This window comes from Chiloscyllium plagiosum, unplaced genomic scaffold (genome assembly GCF_037043375.1).
Source record: "Chiloscyllium plagiosum isolate Xiang-an unplaced genomic scaffold, Cpla_swu_hap1 HiC_scaffold_17, whole genome shotgun sequence".
In the NCBI taxonomy this organism is placed as follows: domain Eukaryota; kingdom Metazoa; phylum Chordata; class Chondrichthyes; order Orectolobiformes; family Hemiscylliidae; genus Chiloscyllium; species Chiloscyllium plagiosum.
The window spans coordinates 31,601,194-31,621,686 of NW_028270155.1; the positions used below are offsets into that span (position 1 = coordinate 31,601,194).

The 20,493-nt window shown below is 41.0% G+C and overlaps 1 protein-coding gene across 5 annotated transcripts in view; it reads left to right on the plus strand.

The window, feature by feature from the left end:
* The window catches only part of piezo1 (piezo type mechanosensitive ion channel component 1 (Er blood group)), a 355,592-nt gene that overhangs the window by 278,009 nt on the left and 57,090 nt on the right, over window positions 1-20,493 (plus strand). For 4 of the 5 annotated variants that reach the window (XM_087995785.1, XM_087995781.1, XM_087995783.1 and 1 more), the window contains exons 31-36: window positions 6,872-6,943; window positions 9,067-9,167; window positions 10,985-11,105; window positions 15,162-15,239; window positions 18,201-18,373; window positions 19,748-19,878. In XM_087995785.1, coding sequence (XP_087851911.1) covers window positions 6,872-6,943; window positions 9,067-9,167; window positions 10,985-11,105; window positions 15,162-15,239; window positions 18,201-18,373; window positions 19,748-19,878 — 676 coding nt within the window. The remainder of the gene's footprint in view (window positions 1-6,871; window positions 6,944-9,066; window positions 9,168-10,984; window positions 11,106-15,161; window positions 15,240-18,200; window positions 18,374-19,747; window positions 19,879-20,493) is intronic. The other variant, XM_087995784.1, reaches the window with a different exon arrangement.

A 20,493-nucleotide genomic window follows, 5' to 3' on the forward strand; every position in this document is an offset into this window, starting at 1 on the left:
TTACCTTCTCTTATTTTAATATAGTATTGAACTCCACACACATCATTCCACCATGTTGAATATTAGAAGATAGTACATTGACTGATGATGTTGAATGTGTAAGGAATTCATTTTGATTGCTTCCATTGTCATTCCAAGCATTTTTGAATTGACAAAGATAATTAATGTTACATCTCAGAAGTAATTTGTAATAAAACAATGTTATCTGTAGGTAGTTACCACTCTATAAGTTGATATGAAAATATGTAGAGTCATAGAGCTGTACAGCATGGAAACAGACCCTTTGGTCCAACTTGTCTGCACCAACCACATATCCTAAACTGATCTAGTTCCATTTGCTAGCATTTAGCCCATATTCCTTTAAACTCTTCCTATTCATGTACCAATCCAGATACCTCCTAAATGTGGTAATTGTACCTGGCTCAACCATCTTACCTGGCAGCTCGTTCCATTTTGTAAAACCCTCTTTGTGAAAAAGTTTTAAATTGTTCCCCTCTCACCTTAAATCTTTGCGCTCTAGTTCTGGACTCCCCTCCCCTGGGAAAAAGACCTTAGCTATTCAATTCTGTTGCTCAAAGATGTAACTGCTGTTATTGAGCAGTGCAGAATTGATACAAACTGCACAGAAACCTGAATTGGATACATTTCACTGTCCCTTCATCATAAGTATGCCAAAATCCTGGATTCCAGGTGAAGGGTTTTTGACTGAAACATCAGCTCTCCTGCTGCTCGGATGCTGCCTGACCTACTGTGATTTTCCAGCACCACATTCCCGACTCTGATCTCCAGCATCTGCAGTCCTCATTTTCACCTAAAATCCTGGAATACCCTATCTGACAACACTGTGGAAGCCCATTCACCATAACACCTGGAGTGGCTCAAATAGGTTGCTCATTATCATCATCTCAAGACAGTTTGGGACGGACAATAAAAATATGGCTTCTATCTGAGCAACAAATTAAATCAAAACTGAAGCAAGGCCTGTTGCAGATTAAGAAGGGCTGAAGAAGGGCTCATGCCCGAAACGTCGATTCTCCTGCTCCTTTGATGCTGCCTGAGCTGCTGCACTTTTCCAGCAACACGTTTTCAGCTCTGATCTCCAGCATCTGCAGTCCTCACTTTCTCCTATTGCAGATTAATCCTGATCCCAATTTTAACCCAGTTGCTAATAAAAGTTCTATTCTAACTTTAACATTCCTATCATTTTGTAAATTTGCAGTTGTTATTGCTGACAGAAATTCCCATAATACTAATTTTCCCAAATTGTCTTATGCCTCTTTGAGATGTAAACAGCAAACATGACTTACCAAATTTTCAGGCTATGATTTGGGTACTTGTCACATTGTGTTGAGAAGCTGGCAAAAGCTGCATCTGTCAGAACAAAATCCTGCTTCTGTCTTCTCAAAAATATAATCCATATCATGAGATAGACAGTCTAATTGAACACTTCTTCTATTTTACTTCAGTTCCCTGATCTGCCCAATGTCAGGCACTACCTGAGATTTAGAGGGTAATTTAGTGCTCTTTTGCTCATTCTGCTCTACTGTTTTGAACCTGCTGGTGAGAGATACATAACAGACTTGGAAATATTTGAAATTCTGAGGGTGAAGAATCACTGGTGTGAACTCTTGCCTTAGCATATTGTGGCACAGTAGAGTGGTGTCCTGAATAGTTATACCAAATGTTGTCAACTTTCAGCAATCACTTTGATCCAAGCCTTTTTATGTACTGTATCACTATGATATTACTGGTTCAGATTTATGTGATTGCTAACAGTATCTTTTGTAATAACCTGTCTGCAAAGTGAGGAGGAAGGAATCACCGGCTAACTATTAAAACAGGAAACCCAGACTAAAATTCAATGTTTTAGTAAACTTAACTGAATTGCAGACATTCCTTGACTTAATTAAATGAGGTATTTTCTGAATTTGCAATCTTTATTTTCCATGTTGCCAAGTGCTACACCCCATAGTTCTTTTACTGAGACAGCTTATTATCTGACAACCCGATTGAAACAATTTTATTCCAGGATGAAAAGAAGTGGGATGTGTAAGTTCTATATCTGAATGATGTTAGTCAATGTCTACTCTTCTCTCAGTTCTCTAGAGGTCTGATCTAATGTAGGTACGCAATCCTTTATCTCCAAAATTCAAAAAGCTCTGAAATCCAAAATTTTTTTTCGTGGCTTGTGGACAATCATTTTGGCGTGTAAACATGTGACCCAACTCCACACCCACTTGAACCACGTCACTCAGATGTGACTTGGCGGCATGGCCCAGCACTGTCAGATGTCAATTGTGTTTCAGCACTCGTACTATTCACGCATGTGTTTGCTGCTTGGTAATATAGTTTTAATTCCACCGTGAAAATGTCATTTATTCCAAAATCTGAAAAATTATAAATTCCGAGAAACAACTGGCCCCAAGGATTTTGGATAAAGGATTGTGTACCTGTACTACATGCAAGCAGCTGAGCTGTTAGCTCACTATGGCCATTAGCATATATTTCTAGCAAATATCAAAAATGGTTGAGAAATTAACCTTTTTTTCCAAATGCAAGGTGAAGGATTTGTATTCTGTACTTTGAATTGTGCCATGGATTAACATTGTTAGAATATTGAGTACCCCTCAATGTACTTAGCTGACATTTGTATGTGACAGGAAAATCAATCTTAAGACTAAAACAATGATTCTAGCAAGAATTTGGCTCAATGACCCAGAACAGAGCTTTGAAAAGGTTAACGTTTACATTATTTCTCGATATCATTCTGTATCTGGCTTGGCACCATTTTCTGTTTATCTAACAGTAAAATACCTTTGTTTGTTTTAACATTGAAGTACTATATAAATAACGGGAGTTAGTGAGAGAGGTGCCTAGGCAAAACAATAATCAGTATGTAGTTAAGTTAATGAAGACCTGCCATTTAATAGAGGGTCCTTTAATGTATTTCTGATTTAAATAATTTTATAAAGCTTTCCTGCTGTAAAGTCAATCTCCTTCTAAAAATAATCTAAAACGTACAACCACATGATGTTTCTTTCTGTATATATTAACTGGTAAAAATCAACTGTAAGTTTGTTGAATCTGATTTATTCACCTCTCCATTTTCTTTCTACAGTGATATTTACTGTATTATATTTTTATCGCATACTTTTTGCAAGTTTCCCTTCAAACCTGTTGGCTTCTGTGCTGCTTTCTTTGTACTTTTGTGTACAATGCTTGAACTGTGCCTCTTAACTTGAGCTAACATGGTATTGTCATTAATATTTATTAGTGCAGTAATTAGTAAATGTAACAGGGGACATAAACTCAGGCTGACCACCAGGAGGATGAAGGGAAATATTATTAGAATATGGAATACGAAACAGAACTGTGACATCATTTAAAAGAGGATTGAACAAGTGCATGATGTATTTTTCACCTGAAATTTGTGTTCTTTATTATGAACATGGAAAAACAGACTATGTTTTGCTGAGCATAACCATTTTAAATTTCAAGTTTTTCACTCATTGGCTTGAATATTTGTAATGATGGAGAAGATCTCACCTTAGCTAAAATAGCACCAGAGACCTAATTGCTGAAGTCCCAGACACCAATCTCATGTCACCATTTTTGACATAGGGAAATGCATTTGGATTATAGTTTGCAAACTGTGGTTCAGTGAGGTGGTCATAAATATAAATGTGTATTTGCCTCGTACGAAACAAAACCCAATTTTCACCAGTGGAACATCCAAATTATGGGCTTAACATTTTTCAGCAAAAGATCTAAAGGCTTGAGTTGTTTAGGGAGGGTATAGGACCCTGTTGGAAGGTGGGGTATCCTTTTGAATAGGTCCATGGACAACTTTAAGATAGATAAAATGCCGTTTAGGAAAGGTTAGGTGCTTAGAGTTATTAGAAGTAGAAATGGATGTGTGTAAAAAGTACATAAACTAATTGGAACGGGGCACTATCTTGCAAAAGGAAGATGTAAAGGTCTGGGTAGTATTGGTTGATGGAGCACAATGAGAGAGAAACCATCACTGATCAAGTGGAGAGAATAAGGAAACTGTTTGCCATGACTCTATGATGCAGTGCAATCTCAACTTCGACTTTTGTTTTATATATTTTCTGTATTTTTGTGGTTTTGTTTAATTTCCCTGGTATTTTTATAAGACCCTTGTCTTTTTTTAACATCTATCCCTTGACCCTTGTTTGCAGATGGTAAAAGTGCCAAGGCACAGAGATTTAAATAAAAAAGAGGAAAGAATGAGTGATTTATACCTCTACCAATTTTTTCCCTTTTTTATCCTCTGCTGATTGTGGTGGTTACCAACAGTTCTCCTTAATATGTGAAAATGAGCAGTGAGAATAGGGATTCTCCTTTGCACATAACAGCTTTGCAATCTACATCTAAATGCTTCAGGTTGAACTGAAAAGAAAGTCTATATTTATGCAAACATGGAAACATACAAAATCGGAACAGGAGTAGGTCATTTTGTCCTTTGGATTTGCTCTGCTATTCAAAATGGTCATGGCAGATCCTGCTCTTTTGCCATACCCTTTGATACCTTTAGCTACAAGGAATTTGACTTTTTTTTTCTTAAATATATTCGGTAACTTCATTTCCATGGCCTTCTCTCATAGGGAACGCCTCAAGTTCACCACCAGTGAAGACATTTCTTCTCATCTCTGTCCAAAATTGCCTGTTACATATATGAGACTGTGGTCCCTGGATCTGGACCCCCCGGCCAGGATAAACTTTATTCCTGAATCCAGTGTGTCCAGCCCTGTCAGAGCTTTATACTTTTCAACGAGATCCCTCCCATTCTTCTAAACACCAGTGAATATAGACCCAACTGACCAATTTTCCCCTCATACAACAACCCTTCCAATTCAGAAACAGTCTGGTGAACCTTTGCTGCACTCTCTCTATGGCAAATATATCTCAGGGAGATGAAAACTGCACACGGATGTAGTTTCATCAAGCCTTCATTTGGCTGCAGAAAGACATCCTTGTTCCTGTACTCAAACCCTCTTGTAATGAAGGCCAACATACAATTTGCCTGCCGAGCAGCTTGTTGTACCCGCATGTTTACTTGCAGCAACCAGTGTACAAGGACATTGAAGTCACTTTGTACATCAACTTTTCTCATTCTGTTGCTGTTTCAATAAAACTGTGCCATTCTGTTTTCCTATTAAATTGGACAGTGTCACATTTATCCACATTGTACTGTAGCTGCCGTGTATTAGTCCACACATTCAATTTGTCTAAATCACCCTGATGCCCCCTCTTTGCCCTCCTTGCCACTCCCAACTCCAAACCAAACAGTGAATTAATTGACTTCCAAGTTATGATCATGCTAAAGCACTATGAAAGAATTCTTTATTCAAGATCAACTTGCACAGAATTATCTTCATGGAACCTACAATATAGAAACAGACCATTCGATCTAATTGCCTCATGCCATTGGTTATTTTCCACAAGACCCTCTTTCCAAGCGTATTACCTCCCAGATCCTGTATTCCTCCATTCCCTTTAACCCCTTGCTTGCATCAAATATTTCAAATTTGTCAATAATATCTGCTTCAATAATTCCATGTGATAGGACTAAATAAAGTGCTGAAAAGTGTGTTATTTAGTCCATTAATGACTATCTAGTAGTTATATTTTGTCCTGGAAATGCTCACAACTGAAAATCATCCTCACATCCTTGAATCTATACTTTTGCTTCTCCAACAGGGAAGATCCCTAGTTAGCTCAGTTGTTCCTCCTCATTGCACACACTTAAATGTGTTAAACTCCTTGTTTAAGAAATACACTTTCTCCAATCTTTAAGTTGCATTTTGTAGTATGGAGACTATAACTGCACACGACATTTCAAAGTGCATATTCACATACTGTCTCCTCGAGACAATCTGCAGGATTCTCAGCTCAGCTATCAGAGAATGGGAAGCACGGAAGAGGAAAATCCCAAAATATACTTCCTAAACTTAAAATTCTTTCTACTAGAACCATTTTGAACTGAGCTGCCAAATTAATGAGGGGAAATGAAATGAGACACATACCTGGAGGAGATAGGAGGATCAATTGTTTCAGAAGAGAGTCAGTAAATTACTCGGTGTGGATTGGTTCCCTGCTTTCATGTTTGTGTAGTAACAATATTTGTAAAAAATATTCAGAGTCAGGAAAATAGAGAGAGGTGTAAATATTTGGCAAATATGCCAAATAACAGACGTAGAAAGTAAGTCATGTGTGGAAACTATTCTGATATTTGTTAGTCACAACAATGAGCCTAATACTTTGTGTCCTGAAGTCACCAGTGATGACTGTTCTGGCTGGATTCCTCATTGCAGGAGGAGGACATATTGTTTTATGTCATGCTTTGGAATTTCTGTTGTGTGAAAGGAATGACAGTCTCCATTGTAAATTAACATGCTTTCCCCACGAGTTGCTAACCTCCTGTTTTTACCATATGTGCTGTGTTATTTGGCATAGGATAGTTGCTGAATATATTAAAACCAAAGGCTGATTATGTAGTACTGATTAGATCTGTTTGTACAATTTTTCATTGACTTTGCATGTCCGCCTGCTGAGGCATGGACCCCTCAGAGCTGCAGCTAAAATTGCCAAAGTACATTGACAGCATTAAATGATTTATGAAAATGCTTGTCAACTACTTGAACTACTTGAAACATCTTCAGTTGGAATTTATGCTTTTGCAACAGTGTTTTTTTCGGAGCTTGTGCAAGCTTCCAGTTTGTTTGTTCTTGTTGCTCTTTTCGTAATTTTGATGTGCCAAAAATGACACCGCAAATCTACTAAGTAAAGCTGTAACTTTATGGTGATCCCTGATGTGGAAACAACATGCTTGTCTCCTGCATGACAGAGCAAGGTGCAACGAAAGAGAAGTCCCAGGAGAAAAAGAAATGGTGGAATCCCTGGGTAAACCATGCCAAAGGTATTTAATTAATGTCCACTGTATTGTGTCACTTTTGATTAAGAACATTTTAGTTTGTCCTTTGCCTTGAATCCTCAACTTCTGTGTTCCTTTTAAAGCAAGAATTTATTATGGGCACATTTGATGATCACGTGGTGGTATGATTGCTTTAAATGTAGTTTAAATTGATTTTCCATGTACAGTATACCTTACCTGTGGTTTACAATTAGAGGATTACTCATGTCATATGAACCTTTTTTGCAGTTCTGCTGTGTTTGGTTTCACTGCATGGGGTTGATTGAGAGGTGGTTCCTATCCAGTTTTCACCATGGTCTTTTATTGCAAAATGATTGACTCCATCTCATTCTCTCCTATCCACATTTATAGTTCATGGTGTTGTTTCTCTGTATTAGGGTCACAAGTCACAGAGACCTACAGAACAGAAAGAGGCCCTTCAGCCCATTGCGCACAAACCAGTCAAAAGCAACCACCTAAAATTCTCAATTCCATTCTCCAGCACTTGGTCCAAAGCCTTGTATGCTTTGGCATCACCAGTACTACTTAAACTTTGAGGGTTTCTGCCTCCAATAACCTCACAGGCAGTGAGTCCCAGATTCCCACAACACTCTGGATGAAAAAGTTTTTCCTCACGTCACCTGTAAACATATGCTCATTCCCTTAGATCTATTCTGGTTTCATTTCACAGAGGTGATGACCTGGTGGTATTATCTCTGGACTGCTAACCCAGAAACCCAGGAAATGTTCTGGGAACTGGGGTTGATTCCCACCATGGCAGGTGGTGGAATTTGAATTCAATAAAAATCTGGAATTAAGAATCTAATAATGACCATGAAACCATTATTGTTGATTGTTGGAAAAACCCATCTGATTGACTTATGTTCTTTAGGGAAGGAAACCACAATCCTTACAGATGACTCCAGAGCCGCAGCAATATGGTTGACTTTTAATTGCCCTCTGGGGTAATTAGGGATCAGCAGTAAATGCTGGGCTCGTCAGTGATGCCCTCAATCCACAAGTTAATTTTAAAAAGGTTCACTGATGAACAAGATAGATCTATAATCACAATCCATTCTTTATCAAAACTGACCCTGATGTGCATTAGTGGTATCCAACTTTGCTCTGTAAGACAAAAATCACAACAAACCTAAAATTAAAACTAACATCAGGTTATATAAATGAAACAAAAGTTGCTAATGTATGCCATCCTGCCATCCTTTTTTTCCAGTACACCACTGCTCCACTTACTCATACATGCATTTATGAGTATAATATGTCAACGTAATAGATATAATATTTATAGATCTGTGTGAATAGATCTATAAAATTTATAGAAGTTTGTGTATGTGTGTATATTACACACACACACACACACACACACACACACACACACACACATATTTGCTCTTCTTCAAATTAACATTACTACCTAGCTACGGATTTAACAAATGGCGACCTCTTACTTTGGCTGGAAAACCAGACAGTGTTAAGCAAGTGCCGTTAATTTGGGGGTTTGATCAACTACCTATTACAACCAGGTGGTTTACTCTTCCGCTGTCATTCTGCCTCCTGCAAAGTTCCATTGCAGATTGAATGAGTCAACCCAATAGGATTTTCCAATTGTTTCTCTGACCAACACCCAACTTGCAGAGCGACCTCCACAGGCACTCGAACAGCCCAAATTGTCAGGGCAATTGACATTCATTAGACCAGTCTTGTCCAAAAGGCCTGTGATATTACATATCTCGCTGTGTGCAATTTTGTCTTTGCAAGTATAAAATGCGTGTTGTAATTATTTGGTCAGTAACTACTGAGTGGCTTTCACTATATCGATCACTGAGAATACCAAGATTACCCATGGATGCTTTGTAACCGTATGTGAAATGTGCTCCTATATTTAAAAGGAACAGAATGAGAAAGAGGGCATTCTCTAATTGATGTTCGAAAGTCAAGTCCAATGTTTTAACAATTGCTATTTTACAAATAACTGTCTTATTACTATTGTCATTTTAACTTAGTGTCTTGATAACTTAAATTAACATGCTGTCTTTGCCATTTTAACACTTGTGTTATGACATGAAAACTAATGATGTGCTTTTCTCTATTATTCTCATTTATCTGTGTAGTGCTTCAGTCAGGAGATTATTACCTATTCGAGTCAGACAGTGAAGAAGATGAGGAATGTCTGCAGGAAGAGCAGCAAACTCCTAAACAGAGTGCATTCCAGGTACCACTTAAATAAAATAGCTGCAAACAGGAATTTGCCTTAAAATAATATACACAGATCATAAGAATTTCAGTCCATCAAAGCTGTTCCACTGTTCAATAAGATCATGGTTGATCTGGTTGTGGCCTAAAGTCCACTTCCCCAGGACTTCCTTATCAACCTAAAATCTGTCTAGCTCAGCCTGGAATATATTCAATAACACAGCCTCCCCTACACTTGTTGGATGAGAATTTCAAGATTGATAACCCTCAACGAGAAGAAATTTCTTTTATTTTGAAACTGTGCCCCCTAGTTTTAGACTCTCCTACAAGAGAAAGCACTTTCTCAACATCTACCCTGTTAGGCCATCTCATAATCCTATTACTTCAATAAGAGCACCTCTCTTTATATTAAACACCAATGAATATATGCCCAAACTGCACAGCCTTTTGTCATAAGGCAAAGCCCTCATCTCAGAAGTCAGCCTAATGAACCTCCTTTGAATTGCTTCCAATGGAGGTATATCTTTCATTAGTAAGGAGACCAGGTGAAGTCTTACTAATAATCTTTGTTTGTTGCAAGCCTTTCCTACTTTTATACTACATCACTCTTGCAACAAAGTCATCATATTGTTTGGTCTCCTAATTACTTGCTGTAGTCACATGATAATGTTTGCAATACAGCTGGATCAGTTACAATCATGTAATGGAGCCATTGCATATAATTGCTGATTCACTACCCACGCCACTACTCATTTGCAAGAGCCATAGAGTCAAAAAGCACAGGAACAGACACTTCAGTCCAATCCCTCCCCGCAAACCAATTATGACGACCTTTATCCTGGAACTTCACATGTCATGATGTCATCTAATCCAGGCTATGAATAAGTTTGAGACAAAATAACAGTGTTACTGGTTATTTGTTAATAAACTTTACGTCTGTCTCAATAAGCAAATAAGACAAAAAAAACTGAATGCTGAAAACCTGAAACAAAAACAGAAAATGCTGGAGAAACTCAGCAGGTCTGGCAACATCTATGTAGGGAAAGCAGAGTTAATGTTTTGGGCCCAGTGACCCTTCTTCAGAACGGAGGGTAGTTAGGAAAATGTGGGACATAGGCTGAGTATATGGGGTGAAGTGGTGTGAGGTGGAAGAATTGGGTGGGTAAAGGAGTAAATGATGGTGGAAATGATGCTGAGAGAGACAGGCAGAGAAAGGGATGGATGATAATGATCCAAGGACAAAGAAGAGCTGAAAATGGGCTTACCATGCTGAGAGTAGCCAGTGTGACGACAGGGCCTGGGGTGTGAAGGTGGGTAAAGGACATGGAAGACCCTAAAATTATTAAAGTTGATAATGAGGCTTGAGGGCTGCAGGGTCCCCCAAGTCAAAAATGAGATGCTGTTCTCCCAGCTTGTGCTGAGCTTTGCTAGAGGAGTGCAGCAAATCCATGACCCAGATATTACCCAAGGAACAAGGTGGTTGTCTGCCACTTCAGCGCACCCTTACATTTCCTGGCTAATATTTCTGTAGTGTTTGCAGCTTGGACCGTAGTTCCTCAAACTACAAACACTTATTCAGAATATGTTCATTCTGGATCACCTTGAAGTCCAGCAGCTTCCATATGCTACAGCAGCAGCACACCATCACTACCATATTTGGCCTTATTTATTAATTACTTGAGATTCATCTGTCTGTCTTTTGCTTCTGCTCCGTGAGCCATTGTGGGAAGTTTTCTACAAGAAAGGTTCAATATAAATGCATGCTGTTATTATTGGATCTATAGTATGGAGTGAGCAATAATCAATAAAATATTTTTTTGTGTGTGATTTGCTTAGTTAGCATACCAAGCCTGGATAACAAATGCAAAATTGGCCGTAAAAAAAAGAAATGAACATAAAAGGCAACTTGAGAAGTTTCAGCAAGAGATTGAGATACGTAAGGAGCTGCAGAAAGCAGGTGAGAATTATTATAATGCAACTGGAGTGTTCACAGTCCAGTTTGTACCAAAAGTAACTTTATGAATATAAATAGTGTTTTTCTAAATTATTCTTGATCTAACACACTATGACCCACACTCACCTTTTAGTTGGTGGTAAGTTTATTCTGTGTATCAGAACAATGAGGTTGGAGGTTGCCATAAATTGGCTTTTGAGCCAAATTATTAAAAAAAACTTAAATGAGGTCAGACCTCGCTGGTGAAGTGTTTTGAGAAATCAATCACTGAAAGTATCACACAACTGTCCAGTGAACAAGTATTTGTGGAATGAGTCCGCAATCAAGTGAGTCTACTGAAGGATGATGGGGCTGGGGATTGAAGGCTATGAGATTGGGGATCAGGTCTGGGAGCGAGGAATGTTAGCATTCAATAGGGGCAGCTACATGGGTTCCTTCAATAAGGGATTAGAAGGAGTGTTTTCACTCCTTCTGGTTTCATGTTCAGTTAGACTACCTGACTTTCTTACTGTGCCTTGTAGATAGCTCCATGGTTTGGGTTTCCTAAGAACTGACAACATCCTCTCAGGGCTGACAGATTTTGATCTGGGATCTCTAGTAGGCATTAGGGTCCATATTAACACATGCAAAGGTCCTAATGCTTCCACTGTGTTTAACAAAGCATCAATATCCTTATCCAAAATGGCAAACAGCGCATTGAATCCTGGAGGTGTACATATGCTTCCTGTATGTGCCATGTTAAATTGCCCATAGTGTTCAGGAATGTATAGGTGAGGGATAAAAGTAGAGTAATGGGGAATGGGTTTGGGTGGGATATTCTTCGGAAGGTCAGTGTGGACTTGCAGGACCGAAGGGCCTGTTTCCATATTGTAGGGAAGCTTAAAACAAAAAGCCACACTGGGATCTTAGTTGTTCAAGTAGATCTTTAAAAACAGATGCTGAATAATTTCTGAGCTCAGTTATTGTGTCAGGCCAAAAAGTAAAATTATATTTGTTCATATCTGTGCATGTAATTTACATTCAGTTTTGAAGAGTAGCACCAGAACAAAAAATCATCAACTATAAACTAACTTCATGCCATTTTTCGCTGATGCTGTTGAAGATCTTAATTTAAGCGTGAAAATTATAAGTTGACTCTCCTGCATTAAATATGTGGGTGCCAAGGTTTTGCAATATTTTCAACACTCTCCCTAAAGGAGGTGGAAGTGTGGAGAAACATCCTGGAAATTGATGAGGACCAGATAATACCGGGTTATGAATGTGCTGAATCCCCGCCCTCATTGGCAGTTCCTGCAGGGTCTCGATTTGGACAAAATCTCACTCTACCAATTAACCAAGCCAGGCGGGGTATAGTTAGGATGTTGTGGGGAAAATCACCAGTGTCAGAGTCAGAATCAGTATTCAATGACAAGAGTTTATTGTACAAAGAAACCGGAGCTCCAGGGAGAGAGAGACCTCCGGCAGCATGGCTGTCAGCTGTGAACCTTCTCTCACCCTCTGAGCAGATATCACGATATTTTATACATTTCATGGTATAATGGTCCAAATATTGAGTCTTTGTTTGTACAGCATGGTTTGTTTACAGAAAACATTACAGTCATTGTCAGTTTCAGAGGAATGTTACGGAGTCATTGTCAGTTTCAGCAGCTGTGCAGAAGTCCCTTGCTGCCGTAGTTGGTCGTGATCGTTCTTCCTGAGACGGAAGATCATTTTCCATTACTTCAGATCTGAAGTATTAACACTTGTACAAAAGCAGTCTCAGGTAGTTAACATTTCTGTTGAAGGTGGTGGCAGTAGACGTTACTGATGTGTATTATCTCCCCCACTTGCCTGAAATTAACCATCTATGTTCTGTGTCTATTGTGCTGGTATCCTGTTGGCCTTAGACAGTATCTGTGTATGCTTTGCTACTTTTCCATGTAATGGCTCAGAGGCCATCTTGTGTGCTAAGTGACAAACTTACGGCTCAGCGGCCATCTTGTGCCTGTGTGCTCTGTATCAGCATGCCCCATATCAACTCCCACTTCAAGGGTGAGTATCTCACAGGCTTGGAGTTCTCTTGGTTCCCTACCTGGATCCACTGGGTGGGCAATACACTGGATAAATAAACATATATCTTCCTCCCAGCTAGTATCCTTCCGTGGTTTATCAAAAATTGGCTGCCATCTGTGGCCCTAATAAATAAGGTTTGACAAAAATGAATTGTAAAAGTGGATGACTCAAAACTGTGGAAGAACAACTGGCCAGTGCCAGTTCTCCTGCTTTCTTTAATGTAGGAGGCAAAAACGAAGTGCCCATTGTAGCAATGAATGGTTGCTAACACCATTCAAATAAAGGAAGCAGCTCTGACTCTCTATTCTCTGATTTACCCATGTAAATGCTAGGCTGGCCCATCGCAGTGCTCACACCAAGGCCCAATGCCCTATGCATGGTCAAGCCTATAATTGCATTCTGAGAATATTGGCATTATTAAATGAACTGCTATTTCTGCATTTGTATCAATGCTGATAACCTTTACAATTGGGATAGCCAATGTACAAACCTTTCAATTGAAATTATGTTGTGTATTTCCAAATTATGTAAAGGGAAATAACCCCCAAAATTGGATGTTTTTAGATTGTAGACCTGAATATTCCATTAATAGAATTCCAGACACAGCCGACTCAGTGGAAACGAAAGATTCGAATGGGCAGCTCCACTGCAAGTAGAACCCTCTGAAAGGAACCGTGAAAGCTGGATAATTTGGGGAGCTCACTTCAGTTAAGCTAATAATCACCCAGGAAATGTCAGAGGATTAAAAACTTGGTCTAATGCATGGGTAACTATTTAGGCTGCCTCTGCCCTGCACCAACTACTCCCCTCCCCTCAAAAGATGCACACTTCCAAAACCCCTTTTCCACCTCCCCTGAACTCTTACACCTGAGATCCTTGTCAACTATCCCCAACCCTGACCAGAACGACCGCCCAACAAGATCTCACCTTCCCCATAGCCCCAGGATCTGACAACACCTCCAGCCCCTCACACCTTTCTCTCTGTTAAATCCTACACCTTTCTCCCTGCTGGGCCCCACACACCATCCCTCACTGGCTCTGACACTCCCCTCTCCCCCACCAGCAGACCTGACACTCCCTCTCCCTTTCTCTAGATCCTGATCCTGATACATGCTGCGTACACTTACCTGGCATCCTAACCCATTGACCAACTGCCATCCTAAACATATCAATATTTGAACTCTCTGCTACCTCCTGTCAAAGTGGCCGGTGGTTGCTGGACATTAAATCTCAGGGCACAGCAACTAACCGCTGTAAAAGGGAACATGGATTGACTTTTGCCACAATCCTGCACCAAAGAGGAGATGTGTTGATTTCAGGTACAGTCTGCATTTCATAGGAGCCAGGATCAGAATTGTCAGCTCAAGATGTGAAGCTCTGCACTGATGAACAAGAATAAGTGACAGTATGACTGAGATGGACATTCCTCGAAATAGCCTGTATGTTTTTGCTATTCTCTTGCTTTTCTATCACTGCTCTTTGCAAGTGACTGTAGACTGGAGAAATAGGTAAAAAAGAAGGTTGCAATTTCAGAAAATTGTAAATTTGAATATTGTAACTTCAATACATGTGATTTTCTTTTGATGCCAGAGTGTAAACCTACCAAGGTATCACTAAGTCATGCAAAGGTTAATTGTTCCTATTATTTTCTGTAATAGATTTTCATAGCTATTGGGAGAAACTGAGGACTGCAGATGCTGGAGATCAGAGTCAAAGAGTGTGGTGCTGGAAAAGCACAGCCGATTAGGCAGCATCCGAGGAGCAGGAGAATTGACATTTCGGGCATAAGCCCTTCAACAAGACTGATGAAGGACTTATGACTGAAACATTGGATGCTGCCTGCTCCTTGGATGCTGCCTGATCAGCTGTGCCTTTCCAGCGGCACACTGTTTGACTTTCATGGCTATTGAAAAATGTTTAGAGGTGTTATTAGCATTGCCTATTAATGTTTCAATAGAGGAAAGAAATGCATAAACAAATGTGTAACTCTTCACTGGCACCTTCCAGGAGTAACAGAAAGAACAGAAGCATCAATACAGGAAACCTCTATTCTGGATGATGATGCGAGCGAAGAAGAAATACCCTGTAAGCAGAAACTTCACAAAGGTTCTTCATTGTTGCAGTTTACACAATATCCATGAAATTGGGTTAATGTACAATAACCTTTGTAAAATTTGTCTAGAGGCTATGTATGGCATAATTTTATATTACTAGGTAAAAACAAGGGGTGCAGATGCTGGAAACCAGATTCTAGATGAGAGTGGTGCTGGAAAAGCACAGCAGTTCAGGCAGCATTGGTGGATGTGCAGCTAAAACTTTGATGGATGTGGAAGGCTCCTTTGGGGCGTTGGAAGGAGGTGTGGGCGCAGGTTTTGCAATTCCTGCGATGGCAGGGGAAGGTGCCAGGATGGGAGGGTGGGTTGTTTGGGGGGCGTGGGCCTGACCAGGTAGTCACGGAGGGAATAGTCTTTGCGGAAGGCGGAAAAGGGTGGGGAGGGAAATGTATCCCTGGTGGTGGGGTCCGTTTGAAGGTGGCAGAAATGTCGTCGGATGATTTGGTTTATGCGAAGGTTGGTAAGGTGGAAGGTAAGCACCAGGGGGGTTCTGTCCTTGTTACTGTTGGAGGGACAGGGTCTGAGGGTGGAGGTGTGGGATCTGGACAAGATGCGTTGGAGGGCATCTTTAACCACATGGGAAGGGAAATTGCGGTCTCTAAAGAAGGAGGCCATGTGGTGTGTTCTGTGGTGGAACTGGTCCCCCTGGGAGTAGATATGGCGGAGGCGGAGGAATTTGGGAATACGGGATGGCATTTTTGCAGGAGGTAGGGTGGGAAGAGTTGTAATCCAGGTAGCTGTGGGAGTCGGTGGGTTTGTAAAAAATGTCGGTGTCAAGTCGGTCGTCATTAATGGAAATGGAGAGGTCCAGGAAGGGGAGGGAGGTGTCAGAGATGGTCCAGGTAAATTTAAGGTCAGGGTGGAATGTGTTGGTGAAGTTGATGAATTGCTCAACCTCCTCGCGGGAGCATGAGGTGGCGCCAATGCGGTCATCAATGTAGCAGAGGAAGAGGTGGGGAGTGGTGCTGGTGTAACTACGGAAGATGGACTGTTCTACGTAGCCAACAAAGAGACAGGCATAGCTGGGGCCCATACAGGTGCCCATGGCTACCCCTTTGATCCGGAGGAAGTGGGAGGATTCAAAGGAGAAATTGTTAAGGGCGAAGGCCAAACGAATGAGCATGTCGGTGGAAGGGTACTGTTGGGGACATTGGGAGAGTAAGAAACGGAGAGCTTGGAGGCCCTGGTCATGGCAGATGGAGGTGTAGAGGGATTGGATATCCGTGGTGAAGATGAGGCGTTGGGGCCAGGGAAACGGAAGTCTTGGAGGAGGTGGAGGGCATGGGTGGTGTCTCGAACATATGTGGGGAGTCCCTGGACTAGGGGGATAGGACAGTGTCGAGGTAGGTAGAGATAAGTTCAGTGGGGCAGGAGCATGCTGAGACAATGGGTCGGCCAGGGTGGTCAGGCTTGTGGATCTTGGGAAGGAGGTAGAAGTGGGCAGTGCGGGGTTCCCGGACTATGAGGTTGGAAGCTGTGGGTGGGAGATCTCCTGAGGTGATGAGGTTCTGTATGGTCTGGGTGATGATGGGGAGTGGGGTCATGGTCGAGGGGGGGGTAGGAGGAGGTGTCTTCAAGTTGGTGTCTGGCTTCAGCGGTGTAAAGGTTAATGCGCCAAACCACCACTGCACCCCCTTTATCCGCTGGCTTGATGGTGAGGTCAGGATTGGAGTGGAGGGCTGTGCGTTGTGAGGGTGAGAGGTTGGAGTGGGGGAGGGGGTAGACAGGTTGAGGCAGTTATGTCCCGGTGGCTGTTGGAAATGAAGTGATCGTGGTCGGGTAAGAGGCCAGTGTGTTGGAGGCGGGCGAAGGGGTCCTCGGAAGGTGGGCGGGAGTCCTGATTGTAAAAGTAAGCTCAGAGGCAGAGGCAGTGTAAGAAGTGTTCGGTGTCATGGTGTGTATTAAATTCATTGATGCGTGGGCAGAGGGGGATGAAGGTGAGGCCTTTGCTGAGGACTGATCGTTCGTCCTCAGTGAGGGGGAGGTCTGGAGGGGTGGTAAAAACTCGGCAGGGCTGGGAGCTGGGACCCGGTGTGAGTGTGGAGCTGGGAGTGGGGGCGGAGCCTGTTACTGGAGTGGGTGTGGTGGTGGGGGGATTGGGGGTGGAGTCATGAGCAGGGGTGGTGTTCCCCTCAGGGTTCTATACGTAGGCTGTTAAAACAAAGCTTTATTAATAGAGAACTAGAGTATCAAAACAATGAGTTATGCTAAAATGATAGAAAACTCCCATTAGGCTTCAGCTAAGGTTTTGCAACTAATTCTAGAATTTACCCTTTCAGAAGGATGTCAAAGCCCTGGAATATGTGCTGAGGAAATTCACTCAAATGGTTTCAAACAGGAGGAGTTTCAGTAACATTGAGAGACTGGAGAAACTGAGCTTATTCTCTTTGGAGGAGAGAAGATTTGATGGTTCAAGCTCAGGAATAGTTTGGCAGAGTAAATATGTAGAAGCTGTTTCCAGTGGCAGAATGATTGGCAACCAGAAGACACAGATTTTAAATAGTTGGCAATGAGCCAGAGGAGAAATGAGCTAACAATTGTTTGTGCAGGTTTTGTTGTAATCTGGAATCCATATCAGAGAATGTGAAAGAAGCAGATTCAATATCAACTTTCAAAAGGGAATAATTAAATAGGAGAAAGTGAGGACTTCCTGATGAAGAATTTATGCTCGAAACGTTGACTCTGCTGCTCCTCGGATGCTGCCTGACTGGCTGTGCTTTTCCAGTGCCACATTCTTCGACTTTCAAAAGGGAATGTTAGCATTTGAAAAGAAATGTTTTCAAGGCTACAGGAAAGGAGTAGGGCAGAGAAATTAATTGGATAGATTTACCAAATGATGGCCTCCTGTGCTGTATCACTCCATGATTCACTAGTGAAATATGTTGATATGGCACAGTAAGTCTAATAACAGCCTGTGGTTCTTGTCTTTCAGCTAAGAGCAATGTTGTTCAGCGTATAATGGATGTTCTGAGATTTCTCTGGGTCCTCTTCTTAGCCATGGTGGATGGACTGACACAGTGGCTGAACACCCTCGCTCAGCAGTACCTTGATACTTCTACTGTTCTGTGGGTTGAACGGCACTTATTGACTGAGAAACTTGCACGTGTAAGTAGCTGAATTAGACCATCAAGAAATCATTATTCTTTACCTGCAAGATAGTCTTAAAACCAAACAAATACAAATACAAATTCAAAGCACATTTTCTCACCTAATGCAGTCATATAGTCATCATCAAGACCTCTCCCTCTTTCCTAATTGGTGCCAGTCTTAAAATGAAATGCATGTCATGGAATAAATAAATAAGAAATAATGTTTATTTCATAGTTGAACCAATGTATCAATCTTTATTACACTTTATGATACCAGACAAAATTGCCAACTTTATGTAATGATCCTGGACAAGATCACCAAATTATGTGACATCTGGTCAGGGAACTTTATTTTTAAAATAGACAAAATGTAAGATCCAGGGGAGAAAGCATGAGATTCCATGATTTTAAACAAACAACAGTTACTCAGTAAGTTAGAACAGTAATGCAATCTATAATATAGACACAACCTACTTCAAACACAGTAGTAAATATGGGTACTCTACTGTGATCAAACATCCCACACCACCCCCCCCCCCCCCTGCCCAAGATGTTAATAACATAGTAGATCATCAAATCTCAATAATTTTCACAAGATATTATAATTCTTCTCTTTTGGCGACTGGCCTTAAAACTCCCACTGAAGAGCTATTCTGTCATAGACTGCCTCAGCGACTGCTCTTGTTCTGATCAACCTCCTGTTCTTGGTTTGCACTGCCATGGACATTAAAACTGCATTCCAGTATTCACCCACCAGCACAACTCCAGCTTCACTGAGCGAGACATGTTCCTAGGTTCTCCCTGAGCTCTCATCCTGCTTGATTGTATGAGGCAAATACTGTTCGTGGACCTTTTAAACCTCACTCTGATAGATGCATCAAAGTATTAATGGGTTACAGGCTTCTTCCAATGCCTTCCCAATTTTCTTTAATACAGATAGTGGCATTTCTGCTTCAACTGCCCAGAATCACTTGTGATTACCAACTCTAACCTCTTAGCTACTTATCAACTCCTAAAACTACTTCCTAACCGTGCCCCTAACCAGAACTATCCAACTACTCTTGACTCGATTCAGCATTCCACATGCCCTTTCTGTGTGTCCCTTGAACTGCTTTATGGTGATTTATTGAAAACCTTGAAAAGCCCTCTGCTGTTGTAGATCAGAATTGAATGTTGCCATTGAACTTAAATTTCAATATTGTACTCCGTAAATGTTATTTTCACACAGAATGTTGAAAAATAGATTTTACCATAACTTGGGCAAGACTTTTCTCCTTACAATACATAAATTTTAACGCATATATATTGAATGTGGGTTTGGAAAGTTTCATAACTGCTGAAGTACACAGTACTTGTTTATTTTTATCATCAATTTTCATCACCTTTTCAGGGTGAGGAAGTACAAGAATATCTGGAGGGTCTTTATGAAACACAAGAGCAGAGTAATGAAACACTGTTGCAGAATAACAGGCCTGAACAATCAACAGATGGGGATGGTCCACAGCTCACCAATACATCAAGGCAGGTGCATAAATACATATTATTAGGCATGTAATTTGTAGTGTTGATTTGCACTTAGATGAAGTATGGAGAAATTAGGTGGCATTTGCCTGGCCAGGGCTGAGGTGAATAGAAAGCTCTCTCTAGCCCTCTGAAGTATGAAGCCTTGAGGATTTTCACTCCTTGGCTTTACTGTGCGGGAATCTGATATTAGATAACAAGAGGTTATGATCAAGGACCCAGTTGAACAATCCTTGGCAGTAAGGCACATGTTAGAGGAGTTCCTGCTTCTAGTTCACAAAGAAGATCCTTCAGATCTCTTAAAACACATGTTCCTCTTCTCAATGGATGTGACCGAGCCAGTTGGATATGATGGGGGAAAAAAAAACAAGGAACTACGGATGCTAAATATCAGAAACAAAAGCAGAAATCGCTGGTGAAACTTAGCAGCTCTGGTAGCATCTGTGGAGAGAAAGCAGAATTAATAATTTGTGTCCAGTGACCCTCCTTCAGAACTGATTGTAGCTGGGAAAGGTTAGTGTATATACTGAAGATATGACATTGGTATGCATGCTGGAATGGGGTTTGAGGGTGTGAAGGGTCTATATGATAGGTGGGTATGGTGCCCAGAGAGAG